Below are 16,467 nucleotides of genomic sequence, written 5' to 3'. Positions count from 1 at the left end.
GCAGTGGTGACATCTCAGAACGCTGCCTGCTCATGTGTGCAGCTGCTGCTAGGCCAACCACCCATCCTGCCTATGGGCCACAGCAGTTCCCACGGATCACTAGAGCACGTGGCACACGGTGAGTCCTAAATGTGCTACCCACAAGCACACAGGATCACAGAGCTGTAGCGTGGGTGCCCATTTGTCTGATGACAGCTGATATTGTGGCATCAGCTTCACTTAAAGGGAGTGGCAGGTTAGAGCTGTCTCCTTCACAGCAGAAGGGGCGGATCTTTGCGTGCTCTGAGTCTCTAGAGGACAAGCGCTCTTCCAACGGGGACACAGTCTTGGGTGACAGAGATGCTGTTTCCTATGACTTCTAGCATGCACCGAAGATGAGGGCAACAGATGTCTGGAGCCCATCCGTTGCAGTCATAAACAATTCTCTGCTACCTTTTCGTGGGTGAAACACTGGCACTTGCTTGCAAAGCCTGATGACCCTGGTTCGATTGCCCAGTACTCACCTAAAACCAGATGCACGAAGGGACACATGCATCTGGAGTTCATTTGCAGTGGCAAGAGGCCCTGGTGTGCCCATTCTCTCTCTCTCCTATACCTCTTCATACCTCGCTGCACACAGATTCCTGCTCCCCAGCCTGCTCTCCATCCCTCCAACAGTGCAGCGCCCCCAGAGTGCCCAGTGCCAGGGCACAGCAGGGACTGCAGCGGGGGAGCGTCACCTGAAGTTTTGTCTTCCCAGGTCTTATGGGTTCCACAAGCCAAACATCAATTATAAAACATCTTTGCAAGTTTGTGACAGTTATTGCACCGATGTTTCTCAGAATTTGGATCCTTTTGCGTGTTCCACGATGTGCGATGGAGTGCAGTACCATCTACAACGAAGCTTAAAGGACTCATCAGGAAGGACCCGGTACCCATCTGGACCTCTATGCTGAACGATGGATTTGTATCTTGTCAAAAAGCAGTTTTCTTCCTTTAAATTATGTGCATTGTAGCTAAGGAGCTCCCCAAGTGTTTAATAATGTGCAGCACATGTCCAGTAGCTAAGGTGTACCCCACATGTTTAATTAAAGGCACTAGCAGCCATCTCTAAATGAATTCAATTCAGTTAATTATTGGACCCAATCTGTTCTCGAGCCCAGTTTAAACAAACTCAGAGAGCAAGGAACACAAATCTGTGAGCTTGGAATCCAGGATTAGTTATTTTGACACAATGGTTCTGAGTGAGTGCCTGACTGGTCTTGGTCTAGGAAGACCAAGGATGTGCTGGAAGCTGTTAGAGTCCCACTTTGGATCCCACTTCTGACACCAATCTGCAAAAGCAAAATTTTCAGACAAATTATTATTATTATTATTTTGGTTTTTCAAGGTAGGGTCTCAGTCTAGCTCAGGCTGACCTGGAATTCATTATGTAGTCTCAGGGTGGCCTTAAACTCACAGCAATCCTCCTACCTCTGCCTCCCAAGTGCTGGGATTAAAGGTATGTGCCACCACGCCAGGCTCAAGGCAAATTAAATCTAATGGTTTTACTGAACAAAGAAAGATTACTGAATGGAGTTATAGAATCAGAAAGACATTTTTGTTGTTCACTTTATTTATTTATTTATTTGAGAGAGAAAGAGACAGATAGAGAGAGACAATGGCATACCAGGGCCTCTAGCCACTGCAAATGAACTCCAGACACATGTGCCAACTTGTGCATCTGGCTTACGTAGGCACTGGGGAATCAAACCTGGGTCCTTAGGCTTCTTAGTCAAGGGCCTTAACTGCTAAGCCATCTCTCAAGCCCCAGAATGATGCTTGCTCAAAATGTCTGAAAGTATTTGAGGACAGAAAAGGGGGGTGATGGACAGAAAGTGGACATGAAGTACAGAGAAACAAAGAATTTTTTAAAATTTTAAACATTCTTCTTTCTTTATTTTAACCTCTATTATTATTATTATTATTATTATTATTATTATTGGTTCCCTAAAACTTTAATTCTTTTTTAAAAAAGACCTCAGATCATCGCTTTTTTGGGGCTGGGGGGAAGCTAAAGTTTGATGCTAGAGTTAGATGCTTCAGCTCACTTGATATCTGGGTTCACAAAGTACAGAGTGATTTAAAGCAGTTCTCTATAGCGTTGGACAGCTTGTAGTGATGACCAGCCTTGTATCAATACTGCAAAGGCCGTTTTAGACTAACAGACTGGTATCCTAACCAGCTAACTTAAATGTTCTAAGCACACATGTGTATATGAGGTATATGCATGTACTTTACATATAGACGGTGTCATTCATGTATGCACATAGGGATGCAGATAGAAACTGTCATTAGTAGTGTTTGCAGTGACTGGCATTCCTGAAGCAAAAAGCACAGATGACTTCTGGGAATCCAGCCAGTGTCGTTCTGCTTCATGGAAAAACCTATCCCTGAGGAATTACTCGTGGACTTCTGAAGAGATTTCTGGGCCCATGGCAGAGTGGAGGTCTAGCAACAGCACCCAAGTGAACCCGGAACTGGTCACTCGCTGAGACTAAGACTATGGCCGGTTTCACTGTGACAGTTTAGAGTCTTGTTCACTTCGAAGGCCACTCTTGATAGTCCCTGTTAGTATTTACAGGTAAGACAATGTTTCATAATGAAGGAGGAGGGTATAAAATAAAGCCTGGTAGTACAGTCTCTTCCAGCAACACATTTCCCTTCCTTCCCTCTTTCTCTCACACTTTTTCTCCCCAATTACAAGCCCAGTGCCCTTGGCTCTCCTGAGTGTTGGAGAACTTGCCAGCTTTTCTGGATGGCTCATAGGGCACTCGGAGGATGCTGGATGTCTCCTCCATCACCCTGACCAGGAGGTTGTCGATGTAGTCCTTGAGCTCCCGGATGTGGGTGTCCTGTCTGCGGAGGAGTTCTTTGTGCTTCGCCAGCTCCTGCAGCACCTCTTCATAGGTCAGACTCCGGTACCCGGCCGTGGCATCAAAAGGATTGCTGTCCGGGATTTTCCTGAGGTCTTCATGGCATGTCGGATTCATATGAAAGCCTGAAGATGGCATTATAGTGGGAGCCCTGAATTCAGTTGTAAACGGATTGGTTGACTCATAATCAAAATAGTCCTGACGGTTTTCACTAAATGCATTAGGTGATTTCAAGTCACTGGGGCTATCAGATCCCCCATTGTTAAGTCTGTCAGATCTTCTGCTATTCTTTCCAGTCACTCTTTCAAATAGGCTCACTTTTTCCCTTTTTTCTCTTTTATTTTCTTTCCTTACTTCAATTGACTTTGAAAATAAATTCATGCTGCTGTCCCATGATTCACTGCTTTCTTCAAATGGATTTTTTTTTTTCCTTGGCAGTGTTGCAAATTTTGGGGGTAATGAAGCAGTCACATTTGCAAATGGGTCATTCTGTCTTCCAAAAGAGGGTTCACCTTCATCCACAATCCTGTCAGGCTGGTTCATTTTGGAAGTATCAAAGCTTAATGTTCTTCTGTGTGGAGACTTGAGACTTCCACTTTCACCAACGGCTCCAAAAGGATCTATCTGGCGACTGAGAAGATGCGTCTGACCAATGGCCCCAGACTTCAGTTTCTCAGAAGATATGTGCGGCCCAGTCAAGTCAGACATTGAATGCACAGAGGAGAGTCGCTGAGGACCCAAAAGAAAAGGCTTTTTGGTTTGGACTTCATCTGCATCTCACCACTTGAAAATTCAGTATTGGCATCGGGCACGTGAGTACTTGGAATGATTGCAGAAGATGTATCCGAAAAGGTCCAGTCATTTTTTCTACCTTTCATCATATCTTTGAACTTTGCAAAGGAGATTGCGCTTTGTCCTTCATGGATAAGTCAAACATGCTTGCGGTCATGTTGTTCCTCATAAATTGGATACTGACCTTGATCTCACCTCTGCTTTTGACTCTTTTTCCTTGTTTGGATTCTAATCTAAACCACCCGGTTTTCCTTCTTTGTTTGTCCTCAAAGATGTCATTGAGATTGATTGCCACCTGCCCTAAAAACTTATCCAGCCCCACCAGGGACCTGTGCATAACTATGAGGAAAAGAATGTATTTCTCAGGGTTCCCCTGCATGAGCAACCCAGGCAGCTCAAAGGAGGCCTCTTCCTTCCAGACTGGATCGAGGGTTTTCTCGGCCACAGAGGTGGAGCACTTTTCCTTGCCCAGCTGAATTATGGTGTATGTGTCATTGGTGCCACTTTTGCCTTTCGGCTTCAGAGCTTTGGCTTGGAGCACTGTGACCTGCACGTGGGTTGGAAACCACTTTTGGGCTTGCTCGGACAGCATCATCCTGTCCTTTTTTGTTGTTGTTGTCGTTTAGGGTTTTTTGTTTGTTTGTTTGTTTCTGTGCACCCAGTTCACCAAAGCAGGCAGCACCCCTCCCGCAGGGAGAGCCCAAGTCCCTTAAATCACTGCATCCTAAAGGACATGTCATCACCGAGCCAGGCCGACTCGGAGCTGCCTCACTTCCCTCGGTGACATCCAGATCTGGCCTCACAGGGGACAGCCCGGGGACACGGCCGCTCGGGGTGGGGGGGGGGTCCCTGTCGTCGGGAGCAGCACCGGAGCCCACATCACCTGGCCGCGCCGTCCAGGCCTCCGCGCGGACCTCCGTGCGCCTCGAGTGTCCGCCGTCCGGCCGCGGGGGACGGAGGACGGCCCCACCCGCCTCTCCACGCCCGGCCTCCCTCCTTCCGCGAGCCTCCGCCCGCCCCGCTGGGTCCTCGGGCCGGCCCGGCTCCTCCTCCGACCCCGGTAATACGAACCGCCAGCGGCGGCTCGCGCGGCCTCGCTCCCTGTCGCCAACCTCTCCCGCCTCCTCCTCCTCCCGCGCCCCGTCGCCTCGGCTCCTCCTCCCGGAAGGTGGTGCGGGACCCCGGGCGAGGGGACGCGTCCTCCCCCACCCCCGGCGGCGGCCGACGGGACGCTAAGGGGACCCGAGCCGCGGGGCGGTGGGCGCTCGGGACTCCTAGCGCCGGGAGGGTGGCCGCGGCGGCGACCGCCGCGGCACTTCCTCTATTATTATTATTAACATATTTCATATGGATACATCATGTATTGGTATCCTCTTTTCCCTTGTTCCTGTTCCTATTCCATTGGGGATCCTCCTATTTTATAAGGGGGGGGGCAGGTAGTAAGAGAATGGGCATGCCAGGGCCTTTAGCCACTGCAAATGAATTCCAGGTGCAAGTGCCACCTTGTGTATCTGGCTTACATGGGTCCAAGGGTACCAAACCTGGGTCCTTTGGATTTGCAGGCAAGCATCTTAACCACTAAGCCATCTCTCCATCCTTAAAAAAATTTTAACTCTTTTTTTTTTTCCATTTTAGAGAGAGAGAATTGGTGCTCCAGGGCCTCAGCCACTACAATTGAACTCCAGATGCTTGTGCCACCTATTAGGCATGTGCAACCTTTCACTTGCCTCACCTTTTGTGCATCTGGCTTCAGTGTGATCTGGAGAGTCACACATGGATCCTTAGGCTTCACAGACAAGCTCCTCAACTGCTAAGTCATCTCTCCAGCCCCCTAAAAACATTTTTTTTTTAAGTAAGCTTTTGAGCTGGTTAGGACTCACCGTGTGCCATGTGCCTTTAATCCCAGCACTCAGGAGGCGGAGGTAGGAGGATAGCCATAAATTGAGGCCACCCTGAGACTACATAGTAAATTCCAGGTCAGCTTGGGCTAGAGTGAAGCCCTACTATAAAAAAAACCAAAAACCAAAACAAAACAAAACCAGTAGACTTTCAAGGCCTACTCAACCAGGTTCAAGTTCTCAGTCACCCACATAAAACAGGCTGGGCATTTGTTTGCAGTGGCAAGAGACTGGCATACACACACATGTGCAAATAAAAATAAATCAGATTTTATCAGGTATGGTGGCACACTCCTTTAATCCCAGCATTTGGGAGGCTGAGGTATGAGGATTACTGTAAATTCAAGGCCACCCTGAGACTACATAATGAATTTCAGGTCAGCCTGGGCTAGAGCAAGATCCCACCTCAAAACAACAACAACAAAAAAATCAGATGATGAGGTGGAAAGATTGGGAGCCAACGGATGGGAAGGAGTGCTATGGAATGCAGACTTCCAGATGCAAAGAAGTCTTGTATTAATGACCTCACAACAGCTGTTATTACCTGCATAATATTGGGCCCACCTACATACAGATTATCATGGATGATGGATGAGGGCAAAAAAAAAAAGTGATATTAAAATAGAAAAAGAAAGAATAAGGATGTAAAGGGTTTTTGTTTTTGTTTTTTCCAAGGTAGGGTCTCGCTGTAGCTCAGGCTGATCTGGAATTCACTATGTTGTGTCAGGTTGACCTTGAACTCAGAGCAATTTTCCTACCTCTACCTCCTGAGTATTGGGATTAAAGGCATGTGCCACCATTCTATTTTGGATGGAAAAAATTATCGAAGTTCTCCATGAGCTGACAGGTGTGGACCGTGTGGATAGCGTATGATGATTCTAGTCATGCTGTAAGCAGTCAGCTCATGCTGTTTGCTTGTACATCAAATGTGAGCCCGGCCTCATACTGAGGACTTCTTTCCTTGGTAGAGTTTCACTATGTTGCCCAGGCTGGCTTCAAACTCCTGGGCTCCAGCAATTCCCCAGCCTTGCTTCTTGAATATCTGGGGGTATGTTTTATGTTTTATAGTTAGGAACATCTATTGCATGGCTGGCATTAAAGGCATATGTCAACACACCTAGCCTAAAAAAACTTGTTATTGACAGCTTCCATAGATAAATACTATATACCCTGTTTATAATCCCCTCCCACAACCTTCATTTATTCCCTCCACTTCCCCCTTCACTGAACCCCTTTTCTATTCCAATTAGTCTCTCTTTTATTTTCACATCGTCTGTTTTCCCTCCATACTATGCCGATCTTGTATAGGTAGCATCATGAATTGTGAGGTCATAAATGCAAGGGCAACTCTGTGTCTGACAGGCCACATTCCAAAGCAGTTCTCCCCTTTCTTTGATTCATTCTTTCGGCCACCTCTTCTGCAATGGTCCCTGAACCTTGGTGGGCATGACAGAGATGTCTCTCAGTACTGAACACTCCACTATATAGGGGCATAAACATAAATATTTAGAGAGCAATTTGATGGGTATAATATATCCATGTAGCTAGACAACAGCAGTAATTTTCCCCACCCAGGGCTATGCTCTCCCTAGCCACAGGCTTTTGATTAGGTATTCAGTACATGGCATAAATTCCCTCCCATGGAGTGAGCCTCAAATTTAATCAGAGAGCAGTTTCTTTCCCCCATAACAGACATGCCGCCATTGTACCAGCTGGCACCTTTGGCCTGGCTGGCCAGCTGAAGAACTTATAGGGTGCACTTCTGGTCGAGCTCACTGATGATTTCTGTCCCAGAAGGCTGTATAGTACTTTCCAGCACTATGACAGTCAACAAGGAGAAGGCTGTCAGCTCAGCTCCAGCTTGAGTTCTCAGTGACCTATAGCCCAAGAATGTGGAATCTTCAACAATGGGATCTTACTATCTAGTTCCAGCAGGAAACAAAGAGCTGTGGTAATAGCCCATGTTGTTTTAGGGACCTCAGGGGCTTCCGTGACCACTGAAAGGTACCTCATTCCTGGCACTGAAATTTTTCTGTAACAATCTAGGTGTTGGGTTGTAGCCTTATCTATCCTCACTGGATACTTGTACTCAAACTTATTTTATTTTATTTACAAGGAGAGAAGTGTGTGTGTGTGAGAGAGAGAGAGAGAGAAAGAGAGGGAGAAAGGGAGAGAGAAAACACCAAGCTTTTCTGCCACTGCATATGAAATCCAGATGCATGTGCCACTGTGCATCTGGCTTTTACATGGATACTGGGGAACTGAACCAGGATCATCAGGATTTGCAAACAACAGCCTTCAATGATTGATCTCCCCAGCCCCCAAACTTTTTTTAAAAACATATATATTAATTAGCTAGATGGCTTATTCATGACATCTTTAGTTTTTTAAGGTTGTTTTCATTTTTATTTATTTGAGAGAGAATGGGCATGCTAGGGCCTCCAGCTGCTGCAATTGAACTCCAGATGCATTCAAACTCCTGACACATATGCCACCTTGTCCATTTGCCTTACATGGGTCCTGGGGTGTCAAATCTGGGTCCTTTGTCTTTGTAGGCAAGTTCCTTAACTGCTAATCCATCTCTGCAGCCCCTTTTTAAAGGTTGTTTTCATCTTTATTTATTTTAGAGAGAGAGAGAGAGAGGGAGAAAGAGAATGAGAGTACCAGGGCCTCCAGCCATTGCAAACAAACTCCAGACACATGGGCCACCATGTGCATCTGGCTTTATGTGGGTACTGGGGAATTGAACCTGGGTCCTTAGGCTTTGCAGACAAGTGCCTTAACTGCTGAGCCATTTCTCCAGTCCAGCCCCTTTAATTTTAATTAATTCTCTTCCTATCCCCTCCTCTTCTCCATCCCTCTCCTTTGACCCACTTAGACCTTTCTATTTCCAGTAGTATGCTCCTGTATTTACATATCTACTATTCCCTCCCCCTTAAGTCCTCCCCGGTCCTCCCTCTACCATGGCTCCTTTCTAGCTTCCTGGCCTCTACTACTGATTCTTAGTCCAATACCCATACAACTCTAAACATTTAAAGCTAGGACCTGCATATGGGAAGAACATGTGGAATTTGACTTTCTGAGCCTGGGTTACCTCACATAGTATATATTTTCCAGATCTATCTATTGTCCTGCACATTTTATAATTTCATTCTTCTTTACCTCTGAATCAAACTCCATCATGTATATTTACCATAGCTTCATTATGCATTTATTAGTTGATGGACATCTAAGCTGGTTTAACTTCCTAGCTATTGTGAATAGAGCACAATAAATATGAATGAGCAGTTATCTTTGTAGTAATGTGTAGATATATGTGTTTATGCCCACAAGTGATATAGTTGGGTCATATGGTAAATCTATTTTTAGCTGTCTCAGAAACCTCCACATTGATTTCCATAATGGCTATACCAGATTGCTTTCCCATCAACTGTAGAGATGAATTCTTTCCCAAAATCCTTTCCAGCATTTATTGCCAATTTATTTCTTGATGATGCCCATTCATACTGGAATGAGGTAGAATCTCAAAGTAGCTTTAATTTTCATATCACTGATAGCTCAGGATGTTGAATATTTAAAAAAATATATTAGGGTTGTAAAGATGGCTCATTGGCTAAGGTACTTGCCCACAAAGCCTAATGACCTGGATTCAGTTCCCCAGTTCCCATGTAAAGTTGGATGCACAAAGTGGTACATACATCTGCAGTTCCTTTGCAGTGGCTAGAGACCCTGGTATGCTCATTTTTTCTCTCCTTGCAAGTAAATAAATAAAATATTTTTTAAAAAAATGTTTATGCTGGCTGTGGTGGCACATGCCTTTAATCCCAGCACATGGGAAGCAGAGATGGGAGGATCACCATGAATTCGAGGCCACTCTGAGAATACACAGTGAATTCAAGGGCAGCCTGAGCTATAAAAATATAAATACAAATAAATAAATGAATATATGGTGATTAACCAGTTGTATATCTTTTTTGAGAACTTTCTGGTCAGTTCTATAGCCTATTTAAGAAAAAAAAAGACATTTATTTGCAAGTAGATTGAGAGAGAAGAGAGAAATAATGAGAGAGAGATAAAATGGGCACACCAAGGCCTCCTGCCACTGCCAATGAACTCCAGACACATGTGCCACTCTTTGTGCATCTGGCTTTACTGGGGAATCAAGTCCAGGTTTTCAGGCTTTGAAAGCAACCACCTTAACAGCTGAGCCGTCTCTCCAGGCCCTATAGCCCATTTTTCTGATTGGGTGATTTGGTTTCTCAGTTTTTTTTGGAGGGGGGGGTTCCGAGGTAGGGTCTCACTGTATCCCAGGCTGACCTGGAATTCACTCTGTAGTCTCGGGGTGGCCTCAAACTCACAGCAATTCTCCTACCTATGCCTCCTGAGTGCTGGGATTAAAGACGTGCGCCACCATGCCTGGCAGTTTCTTAGTTTTTTGAGTCCCTCATATATCCTAAATTTTTTTTTAATATTTTTTTGTTCATTTATTTATTTATTTATTTGAGAGCGACAGACACAGGGAGAAAGACAGATAGAGGGAGAGAGATAGAATGGGCGCGCCAGGGCTTCCAGCCACTGCAAACGAACTCCAGACGCATGCGCCCCTTTGTGCATCTGGCTAACATGGGACCTGGGGAACCGAGCCTTGAACCAGGGTCCTTAGGCTTCACAGGCAAGCGCTTAACCGCTAAGCCATCTCTCCAGCCCATATCCTAGATTTTAATCCTCTGTCAGATGTGTTTCTGATAACAATTTTCTTCCATTCTGTAGGTTGTCTATTTGCTTGATTAATAGTGTCCTTTGCTGTGCTAAAACTTTTTAATTTCATGAAGTCCCAATGGTTGATTGGTGGTTTTATTTCCTGAGTGACTGGGATTCTAGTCAAAAAGCCCTTGCCTATGCCAGTATGTTGAAGTGATTTCCCTAATATTTTCTCTAGTAGTTTCAAAGTTTCAAGTCTGATGTTAAGGCCTTTGATCCATTGGGGTTTATTCTTATGAAAGAAAAGAGATGAGGATCTAGTTTCATTCTTCTACATATAGATATCCAGTTTTCCCAGCACCATTTGTTAAAGAGGCTGTTCTTTCCTTTGATGAATATTTTTGGCATTTTTATAAAAAATCAGATGGTGGACTTCCAGTTAAGATGGCAGAGTAGGAACCACACCAAAGCAGCCTAGGGAAGGGGAAAAAAAGCCAAAAAGAAAGAAAAAAAAAAAAACCAGCAAAATACACTCTTCTACTAAAAAGTGAGGTGTTCAAGAAATTACCAATGGCAGAAGAGAAGTAGGAGAGATCCAGAACATCCAGAGCCCACACAGGCAGGCAGAAGCAGTTCCAGCAGCGGCAGCACCAGGTCCATGGGGCACAGCTGCCAGGCTCAGCTTGAGCCACAGGAGAAGCCAGGTGAGGGGAATTTCCACTCACATGGGAGCCCTTTGCAAACTCAAGAAACATGAAGGAAGAATGGCAGTGAACAACGAAGGAGCAGGTCATGAGGTAGAGGATCTCATGGACCAAAGGAGAATTAGATTGACCATCGACAACCTCCACTCCCCTACCACCAGCTCAAGCAAGCACCAGAGACCAGTGGAAGCACCCAGGACCGGCAAACAGAGCAGCAATCCAATGACCCAGCCAGCCTACTTGAACCCACACTGCACCAAAGAGGGACCCAAGCAGGAGCACAGCATAACTGAGACCAAAATCATCCCAAAAGGATTTTGGGATTTTGGGATTACACAAGGTCAGTACATGCCAAATAAGCCTGGGATATAGGCTTGAACCAGAAGTGCTACTTGCACCTTCCATATCAGGGTAAATTATATGTTAAATCTGATGGATGGCTGGATTTGTCATTCTTAAATAAGCTATATTTTGGGCTTGTTATTGTTGCTTCTTGATTTATAGTGGCTTTGCTTCCTCTTCTATTGTACATTAGGGAAGGGTCTCAATTGGTCACAAGCTGACTTGGAACCCTCAACAGACCATAAATATGAACCTCCTTGTTGCCAGGATAAAGGGTGTGGGTGGGGCATCACACACCCTAAGGGGCAGTTAGAGGTTCTAGTTGTCATAATACCTACTCTTGCATAAATACTCTGTGCTGTTTTTCATTGAAAGTATACATTGTTTAGTTCAATTTTAGAATCTTCCTGTATTTTGTTCCACTCAGCCTACTTGAAAACTCTCTTAGCAGGCAAACCCAACAACTAGGGTCACTTTGGTAGGTACTATGAGTCTTAAAAGCCACACCTAGCACCTTAAGCTCCTACCCTGAAGATATATAACATCAGATTGATAGATACATCTGATAATACTGCAGCTAACTAGAAAGTCCAAAGATTATATTAATCCAAGATGCAAATATATATATATATGATAACACAAGAAACAGCCAAAATTAAGACAATATAAATCCACCAAAAAGTATTAATGCATCAGGAATGACCTCCAGTGAGAATTAATTAGAGGAAATGCCTGAGGGAGATTTCAAAAGAATGATTATAAGAATGCTCAAAGGATTGTGTCAAGGAACGTCTGGTTAAGATGGCAGCATAGGAACCACGACAAAGTAGCCTAGGGGAGAAAAAGCCAAAGAAAACCCAGCAAAATACACACTTTTACTAAAAAGTGAGGTGTATAAGAAATTAAAACAGCAGCAGAGAAGTAGGAGAAATACAGAGCATCCAGAGCCCACACAGGCAAGCTGAAGCAGCTCTGGCTCCGGCTCCAGCAGCAGAAGTGGTGGTGGAAGCCAAGGCTCCAGCTCCGGCAGCAATAGCAGCAGCTCCGGCACCAACGACAGCGGCTCCAGCAGCGATGAATCCAGCAGCAGTGGCAGCAGCTCCAGCAGCAGCAGTGGCAGCATCTGTAGCAGTGGCAGCTTCAGCAGTAGCAGCAGCGGTTCCAACAGCAGCAGCAGCAGCGGATCCAGCAGCAGCAGCAGCGGATCCAGCAGTGGTGGTGCCAGTCTGCAGGGCCACAGTTGCCAGGCTCAGTTTGCCCCACAGGAAAAGCCAGTGCCCAGCTCCAGAAAACAGAACAGTGGTCCAGCAACCCAGCCAGCCTACTTGACTGAGACCAAAATCATCCAAAAAGGTAACTGGGATTGCACCAGGGCAGGGTCTCACTTGCTCACAAGCTGACCTGGAAACCTCAACAGACCAGAAGTCTTAACCTCTTCATTGACAGAGAATCTGGTTGTTATAATACCTACTCTTGCATAAGTACTCGGTGCTGTTTTTGATTGAAAGTGTACAGTGTTTAGTTAAATTTTACAATCTACCTGTATTTTGTTCCACTCAGCCTACTTTAGTACTCCCATACCAGGCAAACTCAACCCCTAGGGACACTTTTGTACATACTCTGAGAGTGTCTAGAGCCAAAACTAACATCTTAATCTCCTACCCTGAAAATATATAACATCAGATAAATTGATACAGCTAAGAATACCCAGCTAACTAGAAAATCCAAGCATTAACTTAATCCAAGATGCAAAAATATATACATTATAACACAAGAAACACCAAAAATCAAGACAATATAAATCCACCAAAAAGTAGTAAATCATCAGAAATGACGAGTTAGAGGAAATGTCTGAGAAAGATTTCAAAAGAATGATTGTAAGCCAGGCGTGGTGGCGCACGCCTTTAATCCCAGCACTCAGGAGGCAGAGGTAGGAGGATTGCTGTGAGTTCGAGGCCACCCTGAGACTCCATAGTGAATTCCAGGTCAGCCAGCCTGGAAAAACCAAAAAAAAAAAAGAAAGAAAGAAAGAAAGAAAGAAAGAAAGAAAGAAAGAAAGAAAGAAAGAAAGAAAAAAGAATGATTGTAAATATGTTCAAATAAATAAATGAAGAAATCAAAGAAGACACAGGACACCAATTTAATGAAATAAAGCAGTCGATACAACACAAAAATAAGGAAATAGAAATAATAAAGAAAAACCAGTCAGAATTACTAGCAAAGAAGAACACAGGTAATGAAATAAAAAACTCTCTAGGAAATCTCACCAGTAGAATGGATGAAGGAGAGGACAGAATATCTAAGCTAGAAGACCAGGTGGCAGATCTAATACAGTCCAACAAAGAGAAAGACAAACTAATAGAAAAGTATGAGTGGGAATTTCAAGATAATCTGGACAGTATGAAAAGATCAAACATAAGAATTCAGGGCATAGTAGAAGGAGAAGAATTTCACTCCAAAGGCATAGTAGGCATCATCAACAAAATCATAGAAGTAAACATCCCCCAAATTGAGAAAGAGGTGCAGATACAGGAAGCCTTTAGAACATCAGCCAGACAAAACCTGGAAAGAACCTATCCATATTATAACCAAACTGCCAAACACACAAACCGAAGCAAAAATATTGAAAGCAGTCAGAGAGAAAAATCAAGTTACCTACAAAGGCAAGCCCATCAGGATCACAGCAGATTACTCAACACAAACTTTAAAAGCCAGAAGGCTGTGGAGTGATGTATTCCAAATTCTGAAAGATAACAACTGTCAACCCAGGTTTCTTTATCCTGCAAAGCTATCCATTCAAATGGATGGAGAAATAAGAATATTCCATGAAAAAGCAGGCTAAAGGAATATTTGAAGACAAAACCAGCTCTACAGAAAATACTTGAAAGAATCCTCCATGCCAAAGAGAAGGAAAAGCACACATATAAGGAACCTGGAAAAAACAAGCAATACTCAAATACTAGTTAACACAAGAGAGAAAAAGGTATAATTGGAACCACAATACAAATGGCAAACATAAATACACACCTTTCAATAATATCTCTTAATATCAACGTCCTCAAAACCCAAACCAAAAGACATAGGTTTGCAGACTGGGTTAAAAAGCAGGATCTTACAATTTGTTGTCTCTAAGAAACTCACCTTTCTATAAAGGATGGACATTATCTTAGGGTGAAAGGTTGGAAAACAGTGTTTCAAGCAAATGGGCCTAGAAAACAAGCAAGGGTTTCTATCCTAATAACACACAAGGTAGACTTCAGCCCAATGTTAGTCAAGAAAGATAAGGAAGGTCACTTTATATTGATTAAGGGCACACTCCAACAGGAGGACATTACAATCCTAAACATATATGCACCTAACATGGGGGCACCCAAATTCATCACACAAACACTACTAGAACTAAGGTCACAGATAACACCAAACACAGTGATAGTGGGTGACTACAACACCCCACTCTCATCAATTGACAGGTCATCCCAGGAAAAAATAAACAGAGAGGCATCTGGAATAAATGAGATCATAGAAGAAATGGACCTAATAGATATATACAGGACATTTCATCCAAATGCTGCAGAATATACATTCTTTTCAGCAGCACATGGAACATTCTCTAAAATACACCATATATTAGGACACAAAGCAAATCTTAACAAATTCAGGAAAATTGAAATAATTCCTTGTATTCTATCTGACCACAATGGAATCAAACTACAAATCAATAGCAAGAAAGGCTATAGAGCATACACAAAATCATGGAAACTAAACAATACACTACTAAATGATGAATGGGTCAATGAAGAAATCAAGAAGGAAATCAAAAAATTTATAGAGTCAAACGATAATGAGAACACAACATACCAAAATCTCTGGGACACAATGAAGGCAGTCCTAAGATGTAAATTTATATCTTTAAGTGCCTATATTAAGAAATTAGAAAGGTTGCAAGTAAATGACCTAATGCTTCACCTTAAAGCCTTGGAAAAAGAAGATCAAAGCAATCCAAAAATCAGTAGACAGTAAGAAATAATAAACATTAGGACAGAAGTTAATGAAATAGAAACAAATAAATCCAAAGAATTAATGAAACAAAGAGTTGGTTCTTTGAAAGGATAAACAAGATTGATAAACCCTTAGCAAATCTGACCAAAAGAAAGAGAAGAGACACAAATTAATAAAACTAGAGATGAAAAAGGTAACCTCACAATAGATGCCAGAGAAATTCAAAAAAATCATAGGGACATACTATAAAAGCATATGTTCCACAAAGTATGAAAATCTGAAAGAAATGGATGATTTTTTTGATTTATATGACCTACCTAAATTAAATCAAGATGAGATTAATCACTTAAATAGACCTATAACAAGCATAGAGATCCGAACAGCTATCAAAAAATCTCCCAACTAAAAAAAGCCCAGGCCCAGATGGATTCACTGCTGAATTTTACCAGACCTTCAGGAAGAGCTAACACCCTTGCTTCTTAAGCTTTTCCATGAAATAGAAAAAGTAGGAATTCTACCAAACTCCTTCTATGTAGCCAGCATCACTCTGATACCAAAACCAGGCAAAGATAGAAAAATAGAAGAAAATTACAGACCAATCTCCCTCATGAACATAGATGCAAAAATTCTCAATAAAATATTGGCAAATAGAATACAAGAATATATCAAAAAGCTCATTCACCCTGACCAAGTAGGCTTTATCCCAGAGATGCACGTATAGTTCAACATATGCAAATCGATAAATGTAATTAATACATTACATAAATGGACTGAAGGACAAAAATCATATGATCATCTCATTAGACACAGAGAAAGCATTTGACAAAATCCAACATCCCTTCATGATAAAAGTCATACAGAGACTGGGAATAGAAGGAACATATCTCAGTATAACAAAGGCTGTTTATGACAAGCCTACAGCCAACATATTCCTAAATGGGGAAAAACTGGAAGCTTTTCCACTAAAATCAGGAACAAGACAAGGGTGTCCACTGTCCCCACTTTTATTTAATATAGTACTGGAAGTCTTATCTATAGCAATAAGGCAAGAGACACACACCTAAAAGGGATACAAATTGGAAAGGAAGAAATCAAATTATCATTATTTGCAGATGACATGATTCTATATATAAAGGA

At 43.1% G+C, this 16,467-nt stretch overlaps 1 protein-coding gene across 1 annotated transcript; it reads right to left on the bottom strand.

The window, feature by feature from the left end:
* Positions 1-2,699: 2,699 nt before the first annotated feature.
* Positions 2,700-4,314, bottom strand: LOC123460676 (rab11 family-interacting protein 2-like). Its single transcript, XM_045149139.1, is given in 3 exon segments — positions 2,700-3,649; positions 3,652-3,792; positions 3,795-4,314. Coding segments are annotated over 3 exon segments (1,578 nt in total). The 5' UTR covers positions 4,282-4,314.
* Positions 4,315-16,467: the final 12,153 nt, after the last annotated feature.

This window comes from Jaculus jaculus, chromosome 5 (assembly GCF_020740685.1).
Source record: "Jaculus jaculus isolate mJacJac1 chromosome 5, mJacJac1.mat.Y.cur, whole genome shotgun sequence".
Lineage (NCBI taxonomy): Eukaryota > Metazoa > Chordata > Mammalia > Rodentia > Dipodidae > Jaculus > Jaculus jaculus.
The sequence above is the reverse complement of the archived record's forward strand: the minus strand, read 5'-3'. Positions and strand labels throughout refer to the sequence as shown.